At 32.4% G+C, this 10461-nt stretch overlaps 1 protein-coding gene across 2 annotated transcripts; it reads right to left on the bottom strand.

The window, feature by feature from the left end:
• Positions 1 to 821: 821 nt before the first annotated feature.
• On the bottom strand, positions 822 to 7553 carry LOC18032816. Of its 2 annotated transcripts, XM_024189895.1 has the most exons (6): positions 7488 to 7553; positions 4945 to 5439; positions 4408 to 4521; positions 3841 to 4283; positions 1659 to 1837; positions 822 to 1379 (listed from the first exon to the last, which is right to left on the bottom strand). In XM_024189895.1, the coding sequence occupies exons 2-6, from the start codon at positions 5431 to 5433 to the stop codon at positions 1156 to 1158; spliced, it is 1449 nt and encodes a 482-aa protein (XP_024045663.1). In that variant the 5' UTR covers positions 5434 to 5439; positions 7488 to 7553; the 3' UTR covers positions 822 to 1155. The 2 variants fall into 2 exon arrangements, with proteins under 2 accessions (XP_024045663.1, XP_024045660.1); XM_024189892.1 differs by having other exon boundaries at positions 822 to 1837.
• Between the last annotated feature and the right edge of the window lie 2908 nt (positions 7554 to 10461).

The following is a 10461-nucleotide window of genomic DNA, read 5'->3' as shown; positions in this document are numbered from 1 at the left end:
CAGATATCAGAACCCAAAACTATTTCAATGCTATATTTAGAAGAAAATCTTTGATAATCCTCATAATATTTGGAAGAAAATTTTTGTTAAAAATTTATTGCTATGAAACAAGCTAGATTTATAATCAAAGTCTCACATCTGGTATATTACTAAAAAGGGCATCGCAGATATTTAGGCCGAAAACAACCTCAACGGGGGTGACTGCGTAAAAGAATATAACTTTTATTTTTATTTTTAAATTTAGAACAAGTATAGGATGTCTCGCGTATACGAGCAAGAATTTGAACTCAAATCACATTTAAATCTTTATTGTCGTTGTACAAGTTGATTTCACTTCAGCATCAAAATCTTCACAATATTGAATGGAAACACAGTCAAAATCAAAGTAATCACGTAATATGAATAAATATGTGAAGATATATTTCACTTAGATATGGTAGCAATAAATTTCTAAATGAAAAAGGCACTAAAAAATAATTTAAATTTGAAAAAAAAAAAGTCAAAAGTAAAAAACAAACACAAGAAATTCAAGAACAAGACATAAAATAAGAAACAGTATGACAAGTTCAAGTTGCATGTATCTAGTTGGGTGTTTATTTATTTGTAAGTATTTTTTTATGCTATTTAAGTATTTATATTGGCTTTCTATCACCTCCAGTATTGAGTTGACTTCAGAAATAATGTTGAAATCAAAGCTTTAATTCTTGCATTTCCACCCAAAAATAATAATAATAATAATAAAAGGAAGAACTTGTATTCCTCCTCCCCCCCCCCCCCCCCACACACACACACTTCATTTTCAAACTTCCAATGGTGTCTAATTTGGTTATTTCTAATGCTTGCACTGATAAAATAGGTGGATGTGAGCTTACCAAAAGATTTGTGATTCTAGTTGAAAACTTGATATTCGCAAGATAAATGGTTTCCAATTTGACAATGACCTCATTTACAAAAACTAACTTTTACCAGAAGTGTAAGTAATAACTCACCCAGCCCCATCCCATTTAGCGATATGTTGGAGCTGCTGCAGCAAAATTGTTACCAAGAGTGTGGCAAATTAGCCTCAACCTGAACCAAGCTAGTAGTGCTCCCAGACAGAGGCCTTTGCAGAGGATCAGCGTATGCACACTGTAAACCCTCATTGGTCATTACAGGCTAGTGAGGTTGGTAAGAAAGATAGCAGCCCTCCTGTGCATTGGTTTGTAATGGTGCATGATAGGCAGAAGCTGGGGGCACATTTGGACTATAGTAATTAACCATATTTTGCGAATTTTCTCCTTGTGTGCTTGTATGTAAAAGATCATGCGATGAGGCTGAAGCAGGAGGCAGGTTTTGACTATAGTAATTGACTGTATTTTGTGAATGTTCTCCTTGTGCATTTGTTTGTAAAAGAGCTTGTGATAACGCTGGAGCTGGGGGCAGGTTTTGACTATAGTAGTTAGCCATATTTTGTGAATGTTCTCCTTGTGCATTTATCTGTAAATGATCATGTGATGAGGCTGAAGCTGGGGGCAGGTTTTGACTATAGTAATTAGCCGTATTTTGTGAATTTTCTCCTTGGGCATATGCATGTAAAAGAGCATGCAATGAGGCTGAAGCTGGGGCCAGGTTTCGACTATAGTACCTAACCACATTTTGTGAATGTTCTCCTTGTGCATTTGTTTGTAAAAGAGTGTGCGACAAGGCTGGAGCTGGATGCTGGTTTTGACTATAGCAATTGACCACATTTTGTGAATGTTGATCAATTTCTTTATTCTCTGCTGATAGAAATGTACGATACTCCCTTTCATATCCTGGAACTAGCTCCCTATGGACTACCTCCATATTTTGCCTATACCTGTAAGAATTCAATGCCAAAATATTTGGTGGGATTCCTTCCAAGCTCACTAGCATAGCATAGGAGATAACATAAGTCATCCATAAATTTCTGTAGATTGAAAGGAAATAACAGAGCCACAAGTACAGCCAACTGACCTAACCTGAGCCAACCAATACAGTTGATATATATACAAGCTCAAATTACAGGATGTGCAATCAAACCCAATCCGATACTTACACATTCCCACCTTTGGGCATATTTCTCAAATAAAACAGCAAAACTTTGGAATCAATATTATTTATGGAATATTCTAGTATAACAACTCTACTTTTCTAAAAGAACCTGACATTTGCATTGACACTTTGAAACAAATTTATCTAACAAAGCAGGAAGCAGTTCCTAACAATCCCACAAATGCTAGTATGCTACACCAAAGCTGATCACATTATTGTGTAGCCTCAAAAATTTTGTTCTGCTTTCTTAATACTAAACTATAGAAGAATACTATCTATAATTTATGAAATAACATAGCCATTATAAGAAGATAATGTTAAATTCATACAATTACCAAAAGGAAACTTACTTTCAATTTTAGAAAATGTTTCTCGTCTAAAGGCACACTCTCATGTACACTATAAACACTTTTCAAGCTTTCTAATGATTTGAAGGAAAAAAAGTCTGCTTTTATAGAGAACATAGAAAGGGTGTTGTCACTAAATGACAAAAACAGGAAAGATTTGAAATGATATAAAACAGGCTTTTTTTTTTTTTTGGAGATCATTTGAAATTTCTGTTTCATACTGTGTTGAAAGCTTGGCTTTAACCAGTAAAAATTTTCTAAAATTAAAAGGAAGATCTCTTTCAAATTTTTATCTATTTTTTATTACCATCTTATCCAATATTTTATAGTTGCTAAGACAATAAACTTCGTTGGTAAATCTGTGTACAAATAACTAGAAAATCTTTTGTTGCATGCCAAAGGCATGTAGATACAACAAACCAAAAACCATAACTTTATAATATATCTGAAAGTAGTGAATGGAGATTGATGGTAGCAGCAACTTATGATAGACGATGGGCACTACTAACTCAATTATTGACATAGTGAAGAAACTTGCAAGCTTAGAAAAAATTATCAATTACAATTAGGGGCGTTCAATGGTTCAAATTCATTGGATTTTGCCAAATCCAAGTCCAATTCATCATTTGCTAGATTTTATATTTTGGCTCTAATCCAATCCAATTACTGATTGAAATCCAATAGAATGCAAACCAATAAAAACCTAAATCCAATTTAATCTGATTCAATCAGTCAGATCAATCCGATTACAACAAAAATTTATAAACAGAAATCGTCAATTGCTCTCTAGAGTTCTAATTACTAACAATTGGAAAAAAAAATCAACTCTTTTTATATTTCATGATTCATATATTTTATTATCATGTGATTGAAAAGAAAAACAATTGCAATTTGAATAAGAAAAGCAAATGCTACTTGTGGCTTACAGTTTGTACTCTATATTTTTGTTTTATATTTATAACGATACAAAATTAGGTTCTATTCTTTTAGGGAAATTAGATCTTAGTTTTTTTAGCAAGTCAAATATAAAATTGACATGCTCTTTTAAAATATAAATAAAGAAAATAAAAATTAATCAGTTGGATTGGTTTATATTGGATTTGACCACATTGATCCATAAACCAATCCAATAACATTGGATTTTCCATGATGGATTGGTATTGCAATCCAATCCAATCAGAGGTTCAATCTGACAAAAAATTGATTGTTTTGGATTGGATCAATTGGTTGGATTGAATTGGTTTCGATCTTGAACACCCCTAATTACAATTACAGAACCATGGCTACTGCCAGGCTTTTATTTATGGGGCAATCAAATAGTTTAGAAGTTTGATCAGACATTGAACCACTAATGTCCTAAGAGCTGCGTGCAACAGCCTAAAGAGAGAATATTAGGGCAAAATGCAATGGTGCCAAAAATTTAAAAGAAAATAGAATGTACCTTCCATATGGGCCTAGAATGTGCGTGGAAGGATTCTCGGGCACATAAGGTTGATGTCCAGGATTCTCGGGCACATAAGGTTGATGTCCTTCTGTCAGATAGTATGGATCCATGGGATGAGGATGAGCAGCCTGCTGAACAACAAGCTGTAACTGAGCAGGGGGCTGCACAAGCCCACCACATGCTCCTGATTTGTATTGATCATATGGTGGGTATATAATGGTCTTCTCGGATTGATAAAGAGGGATTTGAAAGGCACAACCATGATGTATCCCAGGTAAATATGAACCATGTGGTGAAGTCAGCCTTGCCCGCGGCTGAAACCTCTCCGGCACAACTAGGGCCCGTGATGTATGGGGTGAAGCAACATTTTGCAGAGTGTTAGCAGCTGCAGCAGAAGCAGATGCACAAATGGGGCGGAACAAAGCCACTAAATTTTTCACCTACAATACAAAATATAGACCAAATTCCCAAAAATATGGAACTGTTGCAATTAAGTTATGCCCAATAACAACATTTCAAATAACAAATCAGTACAGTGAAAAAGATTGTGAATTGAAATCTCACCTGTTCACCACTCAAATCTTGTCTGAATTTGGAACCCTGGTAGTTGTTCTTAATAGCTTCTCTAAAAACTTTCTCAGGCAGAGGCAAACACTCCATAAAAATCCTAAATTTCACCTAAACAACCCCACCCAGCCAGAGCACCACAGAGAGAGAGAGAGAGATTAATGCAGTACACAAAATTGTATTCCCCCCCCCCCCCCCCCCCACAAACATAAAAGCAGACAGTGGATCCTAATTTCTCCATATCCCATAATCATGAAGTAAGTATTTTATAACGTTGTTTTCTAATTAGTAAGCAAGAAAACTCAATAAAGCTCATCCATGGATATTTTAGCTCAATCCAGTTTCTAACTAGATAAATGCCAAGTTGACAATTTCATTCAGGTCAATTTAATTGCCAAACTGAAGAAATTTTCACCAGGTAACGGAATCAATTGGAAACTCAATTTTATCAAAATAACCACACATTGCATTACATCAAACATTCCACCCACTTTAGCATGAATGTTATCCCATGTGGCTTATGAAATCGTTTACCTGTGCAGGGAATCTCCCACTGAATGCAGTTGGCTCCAAACCCAACTCTCCTTCTGACATTGCTATGTATACACCATAAAGAAGCTTCAAGTCAAAATCAAATAGAAAAAGTGTGCTACCTGGTTTGATTTTCTCTACAAGTTTTAATTTTCCTGTCGGTAACCCGAAAACACGGTATCTATAGCACTCAGATTTTGTTTTCCCATTGCACATGAATATAAACCCAGGAGTTTGTTCTGCAATTTCCGTCTTTGGGTTTCTTCTAGATGCACCTTCATTGCCACGAGCAACAATAGAGGATGTCATAACAGTGGTTGGAGTGACATCAGGAAGAAGTTTGGACTCAGATGAGGGCCCATCAGAAGGCACAGCACTTGCTTTTATGTTTAATTTTTTCTTAACTATCTTCAATGCTTTTACAATCTTCTTTTTCGACTGATTTATTGATGATCCCTGGTCTTTAATCTTCTTGCCTTTTTTCTTTGCCATAATTCCCTGTTACAGTTAAATCAATGAGTTGGTTATCAAGTTTGACATAAATCCTGAATAAAAAAGATCAAATCTGAAAAAAGTGTTATACTTAAAAAATAAACCCCATTAACATCAATCTTTAACTATAATGCAACTAAGGTCTCAAAATTCATTAAAAACCTTCCATGATATTTATTACCTACTAGTCGATAAGTTAAAAGTTTTAGACCTTCCTCTAAAAGGCAAGTAATTAATAAAAAGTACATCATCGATATTTGCTTACACTTTAACCAAATGAAATGAGTCCCAAAATTTCACTATCTTTTAGATTAGTCAAAAGCCTAATATATGAGAATTGAAGCAAATAGAAGTTCATTGCTAGGAAGTTATCCTAGTTCTAGAACAACAGAAAGTTCTTTTAGAAATGCACCAAAAGGAAATATGGTATCTTCCAATGATCTCCCTTGACATTTGAATTGATTAACAGTGGAGAACAAGCTCTCTCTCTCTCTCTCTGTGTGTGTGTGTGTGTGTGTAAACGAGTTTCACTACCAGTATTAGTAGTCCTTTCGGGGTAAAACATAAAGGATGTAACAGTGATTTCACTTGCAATATGTCAGAGAAAAAAATTCAAAATACAAGTAGATTTGGATCCATATGAGCTCATTTTTAATCCTATGGGGTTATCTTCAACATTCAGTCTTCCAGCATGCAAACAATCATACTTTTGAACTAAATAACAACCATTATTACTACTTACTTACACTCTAAATTTTCTTCGCCTACAAGGTGATCAATTAGATGCGAGAAAAAATTAAAAAGTCATAGCAAAAGGAGGGATTGAAACTGAATCTCAAATCATAAGTATCACAAGATGTTCATATTAAAAGAAAGACTTCACTAAAATTATGCACTTGTTAGCAACCTGTTGGCTTCCACAAACATTACTGCATGCATCTATGATGTAGCAGCAAACATCTACTTTATTTTGCACTGGTTCAAACTAAACTATTAAGTAATCAGTGGTCATTCTCAACAAGCTTGGCAACATTTTACTACATTTTGTTGCAGCGGCACTGGTCATAGCCTCGTAGGAATGAATAAAGACAATGTTATTCTGGTTTTTACAAAATATACCCTAAATCAATGAAAAATAAACCCAACAATCATTTGCCAACTCGGATCAAATTGAAGAACAAGAATCAGGTAAAAAATATTGATCATTACACATGTAAAATAAATATAATGTTAATGATAAAAAACCTTCAGATGGTTTAAGCTTTTCTGTTCACGTGAGCTAAACTGAATAGAGACAAACGAGATCAACCAAATTTTTTTAAAAAGAAATGCAGCATTATATATTGATAGACCACTAAAATCACTGTTAAAAAACATACAGCAACACCAGGTTGTGCAAATGAATAGATAAATATATTCTTGAACACTTGTTAAAGGTAGCAGTCATCCTCAACATTCAAGATATGCATCCCTACTTAACCTGATACTTACAGAAGGTCATTCTACTTCATCTTGCAGGCCAAGATTCATGTGATTGCTTCTACCTTAACAAGAAACTTATCAAGCTTGTGTATGTTTAGGACTGCTGTACTTTTGCTTAACTTTGAAAGAACAAAAGTTTACTTAGTAGCTAGGTGTTACCAACTATTCATCGATTTATACTTGACAACAGACAATTTCATTCTATGGATTAAAACAAAAATGGCCTCAATTCCCACACACCCTTCCTCAAATTGTCAATCACAACTGATCAATGCTTCAACTTAAGAGCAATCATCCTCTCACTACAATGCAGACAATGCACATCAAATTGAAGTATCTGCTTACAAATTCATAAGTTATTTTTACTGAAAACCCTAACATTCCCTCCCTCCCCATTAAAAAAGAAAAATCGTTTCTCTTAATTTTGTAAATGATAAATCATTTACAGAAATTAGTTCTATTAATCTCAAATGCCTATGAATCCGCGTCGAAGCATTACACAGAATTTTGAATACGAATTTCAAAAAAAAAAATTATGAAAAAGGAGTTTAATCAACAAGAATAATTTATACCTTAAAACATGAACGACGACTGCCAAGAAAACGGCGACGGCCAAGCACTGACAGTTAAACGTTTTCTTTTTCTTTTTTCGTTTAAATAGCGAAAGGTAAAAGGAACAGCCCTGATTTCATCACTGGATAACACGTGGACGTCAGCAGATGCAATTACCCGTAACTATGGCCAATGGGCTATGCTGTGCCCATCAACTGTCGGCCCATAAGGACTCGTGGGCCGGCACGGCACATGCCGTGCCCACCTTTTTTTTAGTTCAGCCCAGCGTAACTGTGGGCCGTGTCCAAAACACTAACTTTTTTTTTTATGTGCTTAAAAGAGTCTATGTATCTAACGTGTTTTATTCAAGTCCACGTGTTTAGCGTATTTTTTTAAGCCTACCAATATAATAATAATAAATATGAAAAATATTTCATTCACAAATAAAACATATCTCTATTAAATATTAACTAAGTTATGATTTAATATTAATATGAAAAATATTTCATATAAAAAATATTTTATTATTAATGTTGTAAATTTTTTATTTTTTTATTTATCATTTATAAATTTATGATATTTATAAATTTATTTATTAAAATCATTATATTTACTTATTTACTTATTCATTTCATAAATTATAAACATAAATAAATAATTAAATAAATATCATAAATAAAATTAAATATCATAAATAATATTATTCATTTAATAAATATCATAAATAAAATTATGATATTTATAATTTTATTTATTAAAATCATGATATTTACTTATTCATTTAATAAATTATAAATATAAAAAAATTAGAATATTTATTTAAACTAAGATTTAATGATTTAAATTAATTTTTAAAAGTATATGCTAAAAAATATATTAAAACATTTAATTTCAAGATATTTTACTTTAATTTCATAACATTTTATATTTACTTTTTATTAAAATAATTTACTTAAATATATTTTGGCCCACGTGCTATTGATGGCCCATGGGCCGCGTGCTAGCCTACCAATGAACCGTGCTTATTACGTGTTTTTTTGCGTGCTGTGTTTTATCTCATCTTTAATCGTATCATGTTTTTGAGGCCCGCGTGCCTAAAATTCTAGGCTCGGTACGGCCCACTTGTGTGTCGTGCCGCGCCTCGTGCCCTACTGAAACGTGCTCGTGCCGTACGGACACGTGTCGTACCCATGTCGTGCCACGTGCCGCCCGGCCCATTGGCCATCTTTAATTACCCACAGTTTTTTTTATATCTTTTAAAAAATAAAAAGTATCTCATGGTGTACCTTTTAAAATAAAGAGATATTATTATTTTATCATTTTATATTTTTAGATATATTATTTTATTATTAAAATTTTCTAACAATTATTTTTCTGACTTAATATTTTATTTTATTTTTCATATTATTATGAAAGCGTTAACTGTATTAATAAATTACTAATGTCAGAGTTATTTTAGAAATTTCATTATATTTAATATTTTTAAAATTTTACAAGGTGTAATATTTGTAATTTTACCAATTAATTATTTTAGATATATATGATATCGATAAATGTATTATTTCTTTTATACAATTAATTTTTTTTTAATTTAGAGGGTTAAATTACACTTATACAGGTTAGGGGTAAAATAGACTTTTAGTGCAATTTATGTTAATTTTAACAATTTGATAGTAAAATGATATAAAGTAAAACTTCAAATAGGAAAATGTAATTGTCAAAAAACTTTAGTAGTAAAGTGACAGGTCAGAAAAATTGAGTGGTAAAATAATAATATTCTTTGAAATAATTGTTGTTAGTTGTGTTATGGAAATAATAGATATGGAAATTATCAGTCATATACCCTTAAACGACACTAGTATCAAACATGCTACAATACTTTTTGCTTATATTACTTGTATACAATAAGTTGACAAAAGAGTTATGGCGTCCACCTTTTCGTTTACTATCGTTAAGAACTTAACAAAATTTGAGCAAAATGACTATTTTACCCTTTAAAATCAAAATGAGGTAAAAAGATAAATTTAACTTGAAATTAATGTAAATTTTCAATACACAAAATTTTTTTATTTGGTTATTAACAATACATTTTTTACTAAAAAAATATGAATTATTAATGGTACATATTATTAACAATTATCCATAAAAAATATCCATCTTATACCATAAAAAATTATTAACAACATATTATTTATAATTATACATATTATACCATAAAAAATTCAAGTTGGAGCTTGGAGGATTAGATCCTCTATAATTTAGGTTAAATTTTGGAGGAGTAGATTCGGTTATAAAGTAGCTTTTTTTTTAGCAATTATTAACAATTATCCGATAAATGAAATGACATGTCATTTTTATCAAAATATATCATATGACATGTCGTTTTTTACTAGGTAAATGGGATGACATGTCGTTTTTTTTAAAAAAATAGATTACCCTTATGATGTCAGCGCTCGCAAATGACAGTTAATGGATTGGTGGATGACAGAAGTGTTTTGTCAACTTAGGGTATACGAGTGATACACTTGAAAAGTGTTGTAACACGTTTGATACTGGTGTCATTTAATGGTACATGACTGATAATTTCCCTAATAGATAACCAATTAATTATTTCGTAAGTATTATTGTTAAATTATTGTTAGAATACAAATGACTAAAATAGATATAACATCAAGTGAAATTTACTTAAACATATATACGTGTTTGTTAAAGTGAGAATACCATTAAAATACAAAATAATACAGAAATACAGTAGATAACATGTTTTTTTTCTCCTTTTAGTGGAATCCTCACTTGTCAAAATGAGAATGTCTTTATTAGAGAAAAATTATATGTGTGTGTGCGCGCGTGTGCGTGTGTGTGGGGCCAATGGGCCAGGCAGCACGTGCCACGACACGTGTCTGTACAACACGGTACAATATGAGTACATTTTGATAAGGCACGTGGCACGACACGACATGCATGCGGGTCGGGCCAGGCTTAGAAATTAAGCCG

This window comes from Citrus clementina, unplaced genomic scaffold (genome assembly GCF_000493195.1).
Source record: "Citrus clementina cultivar Clemenules unplaced genomic scaffold, Citrus_clementina_v1.0 scaffold_9, whole genome shotgun sequence".
NCBI lineage: Eukaryota > Viridiplantae > Streptophyta > Magnoliopsida > Sapindales > Rutaceae > Citrus > Citrus x clementina.
The sequence above is the reverse complement of the archived record's forward strand: the minus strand, read 5'-3'. Positions and strand labels throughout refer to the sequence as shown.

Bases quoted from the DNA above. Each gene is read 5' to 3' on its own strand.
- LOC18032816 (XM_024189892.1), bottom strand. From the start codon at position 5,433: ATGGCAAAGAAAAAAGGCAAGAAGATTAAAGACCAGGGATCATCAATA. The intron at 4,522-4,944 runs GTAAACGATTTC...GGGGTTGTTTAG, and splicing joins GTGGGAGATTCCCTGCACAG to GTGAAATTTAGGATTTTTAT. The intron at 1,838-3,840 runs GTACATTCTATT...GAATTCTTACAG, and splicing joins ATTCTAGGCCCATATGGAAG to GTATAGGCAAAATATGGAGG.